This window comes from Mixophyes fleayi, chromosome 2 (genome assembly GCF_038048845.1).
Source record: "Mixophyes fleayi isolate aMixFle1 chromosome 2, aMixFle1.hap1, whole genome shotgun sequence".
Lineage (NCBI taxonomy): Eukaryota > Metazoa > Chordata > Amphibia > Anura > Limnodynastidae > Mixophyes > Mixophyes fleayi.
This window is the reverse complement of record NC_134403.1, coordinates 46,640,092-46,656,170: the sequence shown is the minus strand read 5'-3', so window position 1 is coordinate 46,656,170 and position 16,079 is coordinate 46,640,092. Positions and strand designations below refer to the sequence as shown.

General features: G+C 43.5%; 1 protein-coding gene across 1 annotated transcript in view; it reads left to right on the top strand.

Moving 5' to 3' along the window:
• MTMR6 (myotubularin related protein 6) overlaps positions 1-16,079 on the top strand; it is a 52,455-nt gene that overhangs the window by 31,415 nt on the left and 4,961 nt on the right. The window contains exons 9-12 of the mRNA XM_075198913.1: positions 2,608-2,733; positions 3,272-3,321; positions 5,035-5,235; positions 15,933-16,067. Coding sequence (XP_075055014.1) covers positions 2,608-2,733; positions 3,272-3,321; positions 5,035-5,235; positions 15,933-16,067 — 512 coding nt within the window. The remainder of the gene's footprint in view (positions 1-2,607; positions 2,734-3,271; positions 3,322-5,034; positions 5,236-15,932; positions 16,068-16,079) is intronic.

Sequence of the window (16,079 nt, the reverse complement as noted above, 5' to 3'; positions counted from 1 at the left end):
CTCAGATACGTTACATACATGGCTGTACGTGTCTGTGGTAATCACATCATCAGTCTTCTAAGGAAAGATGCTGTTTATTACATCCTGTCATTATATTCAGGAGGGTCTGCTGTGATTTGTTTCTCTGTCTCACTGAACCTGTCAGCAGAGTTGAGGAGTTTATTTAATTTTAACCTATGGTAGGCGTGAGGCGTAATATCACATTTATTGTGCGAGCTGCTATTTTTTGGTTTCCTATAAATTTCAAAATATTTTAAAACACCCTCCCAGACAAGCCTTTCCCCCAGTAGTACAAGGCTGTGAGTTTCTCATTCCTAACTGCTACATAAAGTACACTAAAGGCTTGTTCCTTATTTTAAAATAAAGTTAAATTAGCCATTTGTCATATTTACCCAATAAACCACTGCCCTGATTTAATCAATCCTCCAACCATAGGAAACTATTGTCCCATAAATACAGCTCTGTTCAGACATCGCGTCCTCTGAGTGGGCTGCGCGTCCCCAGAGTGGGCTGCGCGTCCCCAGAGTGGGCTGCGCGTCCCCAGAGTGGGCTGCGCGTCCCCAGAGTGGGCTGCGCGTCCCCAGAGTGGGCTGCGCGTCCTCTGAGTGGGCTGCGCGTCCCCAGAGTGGGCTGCGCGTCCCCAGAGTGGGCTCCGCGTCTTCTGATAGGAACCGCAGCCCTGCAGTAATTATTCACGCACCACTCAGATCTGCGTTCTGTGCGGTGTAAGGGTGAAGATCTTCAGTCCTGTGCTGCATGGTGTGTCTTCCAGTCCTTACTGCTATTATCATCATCATCATTTATTTGTATAGCACCAGCAGATTCCGTAGCGCTTTACTATTATAATCCGCCTTTTAAACGGTAGCAGTTTTTATTGTTACTTTGTAGAAAAATCTGCTCATTATTTACCCTGAGTTTTGTCATCTGGCAGAGCAATGAGACACATTTTACTAATAATGTTTCTCTGTACAAGTAAGCTTAGTAATTGTTGCAGAACATCAACAATAACTGGCTGTCCTTAAGAAATGATCATGTTGTGACAAAATCCAGAATGTGTGCAAGTCACTTCTCTGGTGAGCCTGTATACGGCTGTCACCTGAGTAATACAGAGAGCTCAGACTATAAGTGTCAGGTGCGATGAGGCAGGTAGAATGTCCAGGGATTTGCTGAGCTGTTTAGTATGCGATTCAGGTTCCTAATACAGAGAGGGAATGTGATGCCTGTTCACTGGTGTCAGTAGGGGCTGCGTTTATCCCTGCCTGGAATTAAAATTAGGGAAATAAACAGAGAGCATTCCCCTACCCCCTTCTAATTAGCTTGTACTTCAACTAATCGTAACAGGAACTTAAACTGAGAGAAGCAAAACGTTTTCTTAAAGGAGAACAGGCATCAAAATAGAACGTGTGTATGTGCTGTGAATGTAATGGTTTAACTTTGCACCGTTATTGTTCAGCAATGTTGCTAAGCGATCATGGTAAAGTAACAAATATAAACAAATTCATTTTATAATGAAATATATTGCAATGTTCAGTTAAAATATGTATAGGATTCGATCCTTGTCTCGATTTGTTATCACTGTTAAAGTCATTCCCTCCCATGTTTGTTAGCGACTCCGTTTATGTAACACGTTTTGAAAGCCATGTACATTAATAACGTAAAACAATACTTAACGTTATTGATCAGTGGTAGAATTTCCTTTAATGTATCACACTAACGACCACTCATTCTTAATGGTTAAGATGTGTTGCTAGTTTCGTTCTGCTATTTAAAATTTCCATCATTATTCATTTTGTTTTGTGTTTTAAAAACTTGCCGCAGATACCATTGCACTCTAGAGAAGGGTTTCTCAAACCCAGCCTTCAGGGAGCCCTAACAGTGCAGGTTTTCCATATATCCTGGTTGTAGCACAGGTGTATTCATTTCAGACTGATACATTGTAGAAGATCCACAGGTGGTATAATTATTGTCACTTTGAAAACATGCACTGTTAGGGCTCCCTGAGGACCGGGTTTGGGAAAAACCTGCTCTAGGTGAATCTGTATCAGCAAGAGCAGACATTGTGGGGGGAATTCAATTGGCCGCGTTACTCTAAAAAGTAAAGTGGCCTGCGCACTATTACGGTATTAATGCACTTAAATAATGTTATTACGGCAGATTCAATGCCGGCTTTTTGCTTGCAGCACCCTGAGCTGCGAGCAGAAAGCCAGGTTAAGTTTACCGTAATAACGGTAATAGGTTTAACGCTGTCTTATAGAATTTGACACTATGGCGTATATTTACTAAATTGCGGGTTTGAAAAAGTGGAGATGTTGCCTATAGCAACCAATCAGATTCTAGCTGTCATTTTGTAGAATGTACTAAATAAATAATTAGAATCTGATTGGTTGCTATAGGCAACATCTCCACTTTTTCTAACCCGCAGTTTAGTAAATATACTCCTAGGAGTATTATAAAAATAAAAAACCCAATAACCATAAAATGCATTATCTAAAAAATGAGTCAGTCTCTCTGGTTTTTGGGGCAGGATGGCTCCTGGGGAGTCAAGCAACAATTGAAATCCGATAAATGTCTCCCTACGTAATGAATGTTATGTCTTTATTTACTTAGGCTATATACGAGGAGAACACTAGTGTTTTAGTGCATTGTTCTGACGGCTGGGACCGGACGTCACAAGTCTGTTCCCTGGGATCCCTACTCCTTGACCCTTTTTACAGAACCATCAAAGGATTCATGGTGAGTCCAGCTACTGCTGTATTTTCACAAGGAGTTAAAAAGTATAAAATTGCTTAGGTAGACGTGACTCGGTAGTCACTAAAACACCTATGTAGGTAACGTTAAGGTGGGTTCTAGGTGTCTCCAGCTGCTGCATTACCGCAGATGAGTCTATCCATTCTCCCAGTGTGGAATAAGCAAACCATTGCAGACATTATCTCAAGGTGAGATAAATATGGCCTGTAAAGTTATTATGTTTATTGGACATTTATGTGTATGTGTATATATTATATGCATGATTTTCATATACAGAGAGTGCAAAGTGGAGAATTGCTCTTATGAAAAGTACATTTTACTGCTTGGACTAGTCACCCCTCCACTTCTCTCATACACCCATCCTGTGTAGTGATCGTGAAGCACTGACTTGTAGCTGCGATCCATCTCTCAGCCAATGATGACACAGAGGATCACCAGATCATCGGCAGCTGCAGTGTGCCTCCTCTGCCTTCCAATGCTCCATGAATTGTTCGCCAAAAATGTTTCACTTTTTTCCCTACAGGTTTTAATTGAGAAAGACTGGATATCATTTGGCCATAAATTTTCAGACAGGTAAATATTTTCAGCAGATTGACCAGTAAAATGCTCTGACGAATACAGTTTTGCCAACATCTAGGCTTCCATAGATTCATTTCATCAGAAGTTGGGCCATGATTGTTTACCTGCTGCTAGGCTCATCTGCCTTAGAATTGTACATATGCTTAACCCAGTCCTTCAATCAGATGTTCCAAATGTTAGACCCAGTTTACTACATGATTTTCCTGCTGTTAGTTCCGATATCCCACCGGATATTTCAAGGAGCTAGTTGCAGTTTTCCAAAGATGTTTCCAATCGCTAAGAACAGTTTACAGTCAAGGACCTCGTCTCAGGTGGCGCAGTCCTAGGGTGGCAGAGACGTGGTTCTTGCCTCACTACGTGGTTCTCACCTAAGACACCACTCCCTCCCCACCTTTGTAATCACTCTGGTCTCCTGCCGCTCTGCAGTAATTGATAGCGGAAGACTTGCAGGTTGGCACAAGTCTCCTGCGCCCCTGTAGTCACTGTAACATGGGGACTGACAGCATTCGAGAGCAAGGACAGGACATGCAGATAAAGTATTCTCAATCTCCTGCTCATCCCACCCTGTCCGTCGCTCCTACAGTAAGTGCCAGTGACCGGAGCAGCAGGGCGTGAGAAGGGTGGGCAGTGTGGGAGGGTCAGAACACTCCTGCTTACAGTGCCATTGGATTATAAAATGTGCAGTCCCTCTTTACCACAGAAGTTCCAGTGACTGGTCTTAGGCTTTTCCCAGCAGCCAGGCCCAGTGTACCTTCTCATTTTCCTGCAACTCGGCCTAGGCCAGTGATGGCTAACCTGTGACACTCCAGGTGTTGTGAAACTACAAGCCCCAGCATGCTTTGCCAGCTACCAGCTAGTTATCTACTGGCAAAGCATGCTGGGGCTTGTAGTTTCACAACACCTGGAGTGTCACAGGTTAGCCATCACTGGCCTAGGCTAACAATGGATTTACAGACCCAGTCTACCCCAACCAGTTTTAATAGCAATGGCTATTGCAACGGATAAAACATCTGCAAACGCAGGGCTCGTTAACGTTTATTAAAAGAGAACTCCAGCCAAACCCGTATGAGCTGGAGGCATTCACAGCGTATATCGGTGCTTGTGTGACAGGAAGTGTAAGCATAACCAATGTGACCGATGTCTGATGAACAGGAGCTGCCCTGTATCCAGAATAATGCCTCCATTATCCATGTACAGACAAAAGCTTGTTCATTCCTAACCTTTTATATACATGTATATATATCATCATCATCACCACCATTTATTTATATAGCGCCACTAATTCCGCAGCGCTGTACTCACTCACATCAGTCCCTGCCCCATTGGAGCTTACAGTCTATCAGTATGTTTTTGGAGTGTGGGAGAAAACCGGAGCACCCGGAGGAAACCCACGCAAACACATACAAACTCCACACAGATAAGGCCACGGTCGGGAATTGAACTCATGACCCCAGTGCTGTAAAGCAGAAGTGCTAACCTCTTAGCCACCATGCTGCCCCATATGATTCTAACACATCTGAAGTAGTCTGTATTGGGTTAAATATGATGTTATATTTAGTATGTTCTGGGAAGGATTAACATGCTCGTGCTATTCATTTTCGTTTGAAATTATTATTTCTCAATTATCTTACTTTTAAATCTAATTTTGTTTTGTGTTGTTACTATAGTTTTTTCAGACAAATTAATAGTAACTCTGTTTGGTGTTAGGTGTGGACAGTTAGACAGTGACTCCAAGGAGATCTCTCCGGTCTTCACACAGTTCCTGGAGTGTGTCTGGAATCTGACAGAACAGTTCCCCAGAGCTTTCCAGTACAACGATGCATTTCTGCTTCAGATACACGAGCATGTGCATTCCTGTCAGTTTGGAAACTTTGTAGGGAACTGCGAAAAGCAGCGAGAAGAGTTAAGGTAAATGGTGGATTTTGGGGCAAGAGGGGAGAGGGAGGTGGTTCTGGTCTATTCCATTTATCTACCTTTAAATACCCTATACTGCCTTATTCACAGCACTGTCACTGATAAATATCATCAAGCACAGAACTGAATACAAATGCAAGGATCACAATAATAATGATACAGATTAATTTCTATTTAAATATTATTGAACATTTTAATCATATTATTATTACCGTATTTCCCCATGTATAAGACGCACATTTTTCCTAATAATTTTGGGTCTAAAACCTTGGTGCGTCTTATACAAGGGTAGTGGGGATGCAGGGAAGGGGGGGGGCAGCGTTACAGGGGCACCGGGGGGAGGGGGGGGGGATCGAGGGGGAGCGGGGCAGCGTTCCAGTGGCAGCAGGGGGGGGATCCAGGAGGAGGGGGACAGGCAGAGAGTGGCAGCGGGGACAGGCAGCGGGGCTGCCCGGCTGCTCTGATCACAATCAGAGCAGTCGGCCATTACACTCTCCCTGCCTTTTTTGACAGCTACCGTAATATTTTTTTTTTAAAATTTCGGGGCCAAAATTAAGGTGCGTCTTTTACATGGGAGCGCCTTATACATGGGGAAATACAGTAGTCTAGAAAAATGTGGTTGTGAATACATTTAATTGGTTAGATTTTTGGTGCTTTCATTTTTTCGCATGATGCGGTTTGCGGAGATCTTGTAGTCATAGAATGAATCTGCTGATTAACAGCTATAGCAAAATTGACATTAGCAGGCTACACAAAGGGTGCTTCTCAACTTACTAAAAGAGAAGGGTCTCATAACAAATCAAATCCATTTTTCTAATTAAATAAACTGAAACGTTAAAGTGCCTTCATCATCTACACAGAGAGAAATATGGCGATTTGTTGGGTGAAATCATCATCAGCATCAGTTTTCATTAGTAATTTGTTCAGCCACAGAAAGGCCTAATTCCTATGTGTGTAGATGAAGTGCCTCCCAGTACATTGGTGAGCTGGATTCTTGAGTTTAGTCCACTGAATGATAGCTTCATTATGTGTAAGAAAGAGAAGACCTGGGTCAAAGATGGCAGAATTGCAGGAGTGGTAGCTTGGCCACTGTTTTATTATTCTTCAACATAGTTTTGTTTTTTTGTTGTTTGTTTGTTTTTTTACATATGTCTGCAGGCAAAAAGTATATATTAAAAAATATAAAAATCAATGATCGCTTTTTATTTATAGTAGTATACATTTGCAAGTTCTATGTATTTCCTGTATGATGTGAAGGCATGATGCTCCGAACATAGTTGTGCAAGAGTTGGCACCACTGACGGCTCCACCTGAAAAAGCAGGGAAGTGTCAGAGGGGTTTTAGAACAGCCATATTGTGACCAGGAAACCGCTGTATACCCGAGTGTGGATACGCTTAGTCAGCTTTACATTACATTGAATGTCAACACGCTGCATGCACCCTGTTGAAAGTGCATTGGCTATACTCTCTTTAGAATGCTCCATTTCCCTGGTCAGAAATTCTCAGCATTCTAACACACCCACCTGACACTACAATGTGGTTTATAACCAGTGATGACCTCAAATTATATTAATAAAGATAATAACTTATTAAGGGATTTTGCTAAATTATTCTCCCCATTAACCATATTTCCGACCGCAGTGTAGCTAAAATTGTCCACATTTCCCCTAAAAAAGGGACAACTGAAGCCTGGGTATTTGTAGACAGACATATACCAAAATATGAACTCCTGGTCCATTGGTAATAGCTACAGCGTAGTTTTTCATTTATTACAGTACATAGTTTCATTAATTTGTCTGTGGTAGTTTTCTAATCCGTACAATTACAGCTTGATAATTAGGCTAGTGGCAGCAATTAGTTCTAACATTCTTCATTTCTGTACGAAAAAGTGACTGTTTTGCTGTGTTTAGACAGATTAATGCTCCGTCAATTTGTGATTTGGTAATCGTCACTAATTGGGTCAATGTGGTAAAATAATGCATTTCTGGATGGATTAAGCAAAAGTCTCAGATTAAGGTCACCATAGCCTGGGGAACACAAGCCTACTTTTTTGCCTAATTAGACAATTATGGGAAAATGAAAGCATCGCCTCTTGTCATATTCTGTGAATTTAAAGAACATTACTATTGCATAAATGACAAAATCAGGGTTAGGGTTAATTTCTTACATAAAATCTTGGGTCTAAAATACACCCGTACAAACAATGGAAACAGCCATATTGTCAGCTAAATCAAGCAGCCATTTTATGGGCTGAATTTACTAGCAAATAGTGATATCACTAAGGCACACGGAGGCAGCCATTTTCTAGAGCTGTGCCAATATTTATAAGAACGCAGTCAATCCAGTAACTAGAACCAGTGATGTAACGGGCATAAGATACTGGGAAAAGCCAAGAAGTGATCTTGTTTAATCCATCATAGCCAAGTGGATTGTACTCGCACACAACTGAATGACTCATAAGGGTGAGGTTAGGCAGAGCTGTCCTGCTTTGCCAGCCGCGGCAGAGCTGCCCAGCAGTGTCAGGGATGTGCTGCTAGCATCTAATAGGTCGCTGCTCCAGGCCAATTAGAGCCCTGCGGCCCATGCCAAATGATGTGGATACTACTGGCCGCTGCTGACTCCCCCCCCCCCCCCCCTGCAGCCCCATAGACCTCAGTAATACTAAAGTCCCAAGAGAAAAGGGCACAAATCTAATCAAGCAGTAGAACAGCAAAAGGGAGGGAACGCAGTGTCCCCCAGATGGACTCGGAGAAAGAGATTTAACGTAAGTACAAAAATCCTCTTTTCTCCAACATCCACTCTGGGGGTCACTGCTACCATGGGGACCTTCTAAAGTAGCCCCCTAAGGGAGGGAATGATCTGGTGTACCAGTCCGTAAAACACTTCGGCCAAAACTGGCATCCAAAGACGCAAAAATGTTGAACTGGTAAAACCGTGTAAAGGTATGGACAGAGGACCAGGTAGCCGCCCTACACAGTTGATCTGCAGAAGCCCCCGTGACGAGCAGCCCAGGACGCCCCCATTGCACGGGTAGAGTGCGCCGAGAGAACCCGAGGCACAGCCCGATTCATACTCACATAGGCGTGCTTAATAACAGACCTAATCCAATGAGCAGTAGTTTGCTTGGGGGCTGGACACTCTCTCTTAGAGGAATTGTACAGCACAAAAAGAGAGTCAGTCCTCCGACAAGCAGAAATTCTTTCCACATAAACCTTCAAGGCTCTGACCATGTCCAGACTAACAGAAGAAGAAGTAGGCCCAGAAGAGGGCACCCCTTCCCAAAAGGCCAGAAGCACTATCACCTGGTTTATATGGAACCTGAAACCAGCTTTGGCAAAAAGGAAGGTACGGTCCTGAAGACCGTTCTATCCTCATGAAATACTAAATAAGGAACTCTACAGGACAAGGCCCCTAGTTCTGAACTCTTCTTGCAGAAGCAATGGCCAACAGAAATACCATTTTCCAAGTCAGAAATCTGAGGTCAGCCGACTCCAGAGATTCGAAAGGAGGCCGCTGAAGGACATTAAGAACCAGGTTAAAATCCCACAGAGCCAACGGAGGAACATGGGGAGGCTGAACATGCAGCACTACAAGAAGAAAAGTACAAACATCAGGCAGGGAACCTAATTGGCGTTGGAAGAAAATAGAAAGTGCCGAAACTTGAACCTTCAGGGAACTTAACCTAAGACCTGTCTCTAACCCATCTTGAAAAAAAGCTAGAAAATGAGCTAGCTGAAAGATGCCGGATTATGTAGTTGTTGAGACATACAAAATAATTTCAATATATCCCCTATGGCGTACTTAGCTGACACTAGGAGGAATTGAGGGGAGAAGCCAGCAGCAGAAGTACTCTCTGAGGTGCTCCTGTAGTCCGACTGCGATGAGAGGAAAAGGCGTGAATATCTCCCACTTCGTAGCATACCACTGACAGCCAGAGAGTCTCACACTTACTCCCTGCTGTCCGATGCTACACACACACACACACACACACACACAGAAGAGAGTCTCTATGAACACATGCTGCCACACTACTTTGTTAATTCCTGTACCGCTGCCCTATGGCGTACTTAGCTGACACTAGGAGGAATTGAGGGGAGAAGCCAGCAGCAGAAGTACTCTCTGAGGTGCTCCTGTAGTCTGACTGCGATGAGAGGAAAAGGCGTGAATATCTCCCACTTCGTAGCATACCACTGACAGCCAGAGAGTCTCACACTTACTCCCTGCTGTCCGATGCTTCACACACACACACACACACACAGAAGAGAGTCTCTATGAACACATGCTGCCACACTACTTTGTTAATTCCTGTACCGCTGCCCACTCGGTAATATCTCCCGCTCCTACAGCGTATCATCGGGCTCTGAGAGATTGAGAGATCCAAGGCGGGGGACTTGGTATCTCCCAATATGGCAGGTCCTCAAACGAAGTGTGGCGCTCTCTGCCCGTGGCAGCGCCGGACCCGTTGTGACAGTGGCATAGCGCTGTCACTGCCCGCGGTACTAGTAAATTCCTCTTGTTCTTTATCCTTTTTTTTTTTTTCTTTTTTTTTTAAACAAAAAAAAAAAACATTGTTCCATTAAAGACCTAAGAGGAAAAATGTTAGCAAATACTTATCCCCACCTAACACTCGCTAAAATAAGAACTAAACAATAATAAAATCTAATCTGAACAGCAAGTTCTGCCGGGCAGTACTAAACACAGCCCAACTGCTTGGGCACTTAAACAAAACTGAGGTCTATGGGGTTGCAGAGGGGAGGAGTCAGCAGCAAGTTTAGTTGTTAACTATTTAAGTGCCAACTCCAAGTGCCCTCAGACAACCCCATGGTAGCAGAGTCCCTCAGAGTGGATGATGGAGAAATATTAGTTTCCTTCCACTGGAGCCCGGACACTATTGATTTATTTCTAGTGTAACTGCCGTGTAATGCTCTTCAGAGAGAAATTTGCCCTGCACCAACAGTAATTATAAATCGATAAAACAGAAGAAAAATACATTAACTTGCCTTTTGAAACTGAGTGGAATTCTCCATTTAATATGAATTTCACTCCATCCCATCCATCCCCAGTAATAGTACTTTGGTGGGGGCTCACACAAATGTATGTTGTATTTAGCAGTAAATATTTCACACCACTCCTGCACCAGCTATCTTTAAATTGATCAGATGTGCAGTTTTGTCTTTTAAGTATATGGTATGCTTAGACTAGAACAACAGTGCTGAAATTTTCTCCCAATATGTTATCTAAAACGATTTTACCAACGGCTGATTAAAAAAAAAAATGTCCCGACCAGCATGCCAATATATGTGTACACATTATGCACGTTTTACAATATTCACCTTCAGATCTGTGCTCTTCATCTGTCATAACCATCGGCTGAAAAAATTGTGACTCTGTAAACTCTATGGAGATCCTGGACATGAATGCATACACACTGCAGAATTGGAATGAAATCGTTCCATTGCTAAACAAGATTTTCAAGTCCGTTTGAAAATCTTGATCAACGATTTCACGTGCTTTGGAGCGATAATCATAGTTCATTGTTTCAGGGTACACACTACTGTGATATCGGGCCAATTAGTTGTTTTATCGTCTGATTGACCCGATAATTGGCTGAAAACACTGTAGTGTGTACCTAGCTTTACTCCTCTAACAATTTGTTTTATTACTATGTAGTGTGTGATTAGTGGGGGTTATTTCAAGAAAGTGATCAGATGACTCTGTGACACTAATTAACCACAAGACTGTGGCAGCCTTGGTAGGCTGTGTTAGCCAGTGTCTATGTATTTAGCCAGTGTGTATTTATTCTAAAGCTAGGTACACACTACAGGTTTTTCACCCAAATTATAGTGCCAATCACACGATAAACTACTGTAAAGCCCGATATTGCATTAGTGTGTATGCTCCCACCATCATGTTTTAGATAAAAGATAAAAGGAAAAAACTCCTCTTGAATGGGGGTAAGGCAAATCTGGGGCGTTCATTCCCCAACTTGTAACATTCACCATGGGCGGCGGCAGAGGGTCCTCCCCCTCAATTCCCGGAGGGAAAGCTACCTGGTATTGTTTCATTTGATTTTATAACTGGACTAAAAATCACTATAAACCATGTTGGGTAAATGTATGCACTCATGAACAGCACTGTAGACAGACCGCCATAGACTGTACAGAGTCACAATCCTTATAGCAGATGGTTATGACAGCTGAAAAGCACAGATCTGAAGGTAAATCGTGTAAGTGTGTACACATGAATTGACTTTCAGTCGTTGTTGTAAAATCGTTAAAGATATTGCACTGTGAGAAATGTTCTGTAGTGTGTACCCAGCTTAAGTGTGGATTTGTACAAGTGTATAGACAAATTTATATAGCATAGTAAGAGTTACACAAGAAGGGAACAAGAGGGGAACATTCTACCTGGAAACACTGTTAGATGAGGACAACATTTAACAATCACCTGTGAGTCCATTTATCCTTCACCTCATGCACCTGCCTTGTGCACGGCCTGGACACTCTCTGCTCATCTGTTTCTCACCTTGATTCTTACAGCTGCAGTTTTATTATGACTTGTTAGTTTCACTTATGCTGTTGCTTCTACTCCCACCTTCAAAGCACACTTGCTGCTCCACTTACTCTGACTCTCTAACTGGTTACCAGCTCCCCTTTCTCCACTGATCATACAAGGCCTCCTTAGTCTATCTTCCATTTTATTTAATGTTAAATAGGCCCTCTCCACTCCTGCCAAATGCCACTGTCAAATCTAACTGTCTTTTACTCACCCATACCTCATCTCCACTTCCTAACTACTTTCCATTCCCTTGCTGACACTATTACCTCTTCACTTCCACTTTTCTCTCGTGCTACCTCTGTAGTCTCTCCCCCTTCACTCACTTTTTTGTTTATCTAACTGTGTTCCCATTACCTTCCCTTCACTGCTCTTCTCTCTGCTTCTATTTCTACCTACACCTTAAGGAAATCTATTCCCTCACATCACTCCTTCCTTCTCCTGCATCTCGTTCTCCCATCCATGCCACCCAAATCAGCCCCATCTTCACTACTTTCCCACCTGATGCTCCCCTTCCTCCCTGGCCTGGCCCACTGACAGGTCCTCTCCTAGTTCTGTTTCTTGTCCAATTCCAACCCTCTTTCCCTATCACGCCCCTCACTTAAAATCATACACATCCATGCAGTCCCGCAACCTCAACAACCTCATCTACCTCTCTGCTCTTCCCTCTCTTCCTCTATCCTGTGGTTGCTGGAATGCCAGGTTATTCTGTAACAAATTGGCTTCTATCCATGATCTGTCTATCTCTAGATCCTTCAACCCCTCTCATCTTCCCTAGCCCCTAAAATATATCTTACTAGGCATAAATTTTACACCATTGACCTATCACATTCTCCTCCTCCCTGGTCTCACTTCTCTACCACATAACCACTCTTTCTTGTCCCAATGAGACCATCTCCGTTCTGTAATCACACCCTTACCACTGCCCACTGTCGCCCCAGCTATTACCATCAAGCTTTGTCAGCTCAACCGTAGCACTCCAAACTTATTGTTCTCTTCAAAAATGCTCCTGTAGTTCAGAACAGCTCTGGTGAAAGTCACACAAGCATGCTGACTTCCTTCACTTAAAGTTCATACTTGACTCATACAGTTCTGTCGTATCACTCTCTAAACAGCCCTACTTTAAAGGCTCTCATTTCCTCCCAATCCTTCAACTGCAGTCACCTTTTTGTCACCTTCAACTCCCTCCTATCCACTTCCCTACTCCCAGCTCTCTGCTATCGACTTTGCTACCCACTACACCACCAATATTGAGTCAATATGTCTTGATATCTCCTTCCATCAGTCCCTTTTTGCCCCTCCCTACCCGCTTTGTCCCCCCTCCCACCATCCTCTGTGGATGCTGTCTCCATTCCTTCCTCCCTTCACCCGCACTTCCTGACCCACCCTCCTTCTCTTCCTTCACTGCTGATAAAGTCAGAACCCTTCTCTCCTCAACCCACTCTACTTGCCCACATGACCCCCTCCCACCTCCTTTGCGCCCTCTCCCTTAAAGACTGCTCCCACCTTGCCCACCTCATCAACTTATCCCTCTCCTCTGGAACCTTCACCTCCTCCTTTAAACATGCTCTAATCTCCCCTATACCCAAAAATCCATCCGTTTACCTTGCCTGTCTAATTATCGCCTTATCTCCCTCCTTCCTTTTGCCTCCAAACTTTTTAAACGAGTTCTCTACAATCATCTCATCTATTTTGTCTATCCTCACTCACTCCTTGACCCACTCCAATCCAGTTTTTGCTCCCTCCACTCCACTGAAACTGCCCTCACTAAGGTCATTAATGACCTTCTCTCCACTAGATCCAAAGGACACTTCTCCCTTCTTATCCTTCTCGATCCCTCTGCTGCCTTAAGTACCGTCGACCACTCCCTACTGTTGCAAAATCTTAAATCTGTTGGCGTCTGTAACACTGTCCTCTCCTAGTTTTCTTCTTACATCACCAACCACTCCTTTTCAGTCTCTACACATGACTGCATATCCCCTACTCTTCCATTACCTGGTGGAGTTCCCCAAGGTTCCGTTCTTGGCCCCCTGCTTTTCTCCTTCTACACCTCCTCCCTTGGTGTCCTCATCTGCTCCTTCGGCCTCCAGATCCACCTCTTTGCTGATGGTACCCAAATCTATCTTTAATCACCTGTCCTCCCACCTTCCCTTATGTCCTCATGTCTCCTGCTGTCTCAAGGCCATCTCATTTTGGATGTCCCAGCACATTCTTACACTCAATATTTTCAAGACTGAACTAATCGTCCTCCCCCCCCCCCCCCCCCCCCCCCCCGCCCCTGCCAGGGCTCCCTCTCCTTCCCCCTCTCTCTTTCTATAAATAATACCCTTCATTCTTTCCCTCAAGTCCGATGCCTAGGGGTCATCATCAACTCCTCCTTCTCCTTTAAACCTCGTATTCTGTTTCTCTCAAAATCCTGAATATATCCAAGATATGCCCTTTCTCACCATGGAAGCCACCAAAACTCTTACTAATTCACTTCTAATCTCTTGCCTTGATTACTGTAATCTTCTAATATAGAAATGGAAGTTGCTTAGTCAATTTGTAGGCTATAGCAGGTGCGTGAAAGGGTGGGGTTATCCTAAAAGGAACAAACATACAGAGATCCCCAGCACACTGCTATAGCCAGCAACACATCGCTATTTCTACTGTAGATAAAAATGCAAAAGTCTCAGTTGCACACATTTGCAAATGTATGTTAAAGCCACCCGCCTCTCCACGGTGCTTTTGCTAATAGGGTGGTCCTAACTCTAAACAATGAGAGTCCCATATATTTGGGCTATACATATGTGTTTTTAAATTGAGAGCTAACTTACCAAAGAGGTACCCCAGAAGCCTCCAAATAGCAATCCAATGTCCGCACTCCCCCTCAGCTACTGACACCAACATGCCTCCTATGTTTGTTCCTTTTAGGATAACCCCACCCTTTCACGCACCTGCTATAGCCTATAAATTGATTGAGCAACTTCCATTTCTTTATTTTTCTGAGAGGCATGTTGGTGTCAGTAGCTGAGGGGGAGTGCTGACATTGGATTGCTATTTGGAGGCTTCTGGGGTACCTCTTTGGTAAGTTAGCTCTCAATTTAAAAACACATATGTATGGCCCAAATATATGGGACTCTCATTGTTTAGAGTTAGGACCCCACCCTATTAGCAAAAGCGCCGTGGAGAGGTGGGTGGCTTTAACATACATTTGCAAATGTGTGCAACTGAGACTTTTGCATTTTTATCTACAGTAGAAATAGCAGATCTGTTGCTGGCTATAGCAGTGTGCTGGGGATCTCTGTATGTAATCTCCTTCTCTCTGGCCTACCTGACTCTCACCTTACCGCTCTTCAATGCTGCTGCCCGTCTTATCTTTCTCTCCTGCCACACACACTGTCGTCCCTCTCTGTCAGTCACTACATTGACTTCCCGTGGCCTACAGAATTAAATCAGGTTAGCCTCTACTCACAAAAGGCTTCAAACGAGCCCTCATTTCTTTACTCAGTCTAGCAGCTCTCCTCCTAACGTCTTTGTCTCAGCTTTCACCCCCACTTCCCCAGTCGATACCACGCTATTGGTGTCTCTCCCTTTCCTTTAAGACGTAAGCTCTCATGAGCAAGGTCCTCTTTCCTTGTGTTCTCCTCCTACTATTCCATCACTCTCTGTACCTCTTGGCCAGCTTCCCCAGCCCTGTTTTTTATTCACTATGTCTGGCCTTTGTATTTTTTCTTCATGTATAATGTAAAGTGTAATAGATCACTGCTTTCTGTATATGTCATGTTCAGCACTGTGGACCTTTTGTGGTGCCTTATAAATATAAGATAATTACATATAGCCAGATCCTTTGCAGATCACTTTCAGTGCTGCTCAGCTCACTGTGTAGCAGATCCAACACAACGGTTCTAAGGCTTTCAGTTAGACCCACTGTGATGGATCCCCCCTGCTACGGAGAGATTTCAAACACCACTGAAGGTAAACCACAGATGCTCTGGCTATATGTAGGGCCAGGACCTTGTTAAATACACACAATAGTGGGTATATTGCATTCTAGCGAAATACTATTATTGGGAAATAAGAGGATTTAGTGAAATTCATATTTAAAGTGCAAAACCCCTTAAAATTAATTAGCCCGAATGTCCTTTTTTATACAGATTAAAAGAGAAGACGTATTCATTGTGGGCTCATCTTCTGAGCGAGCAGAGCAAGTATCAGAATCCCGTATTTGATCTAAACTCCTTAAAGACCCTTCCCATTCTGGAACCAAACACCATCCACTTCAACTTCAAGTAAGTCCATTT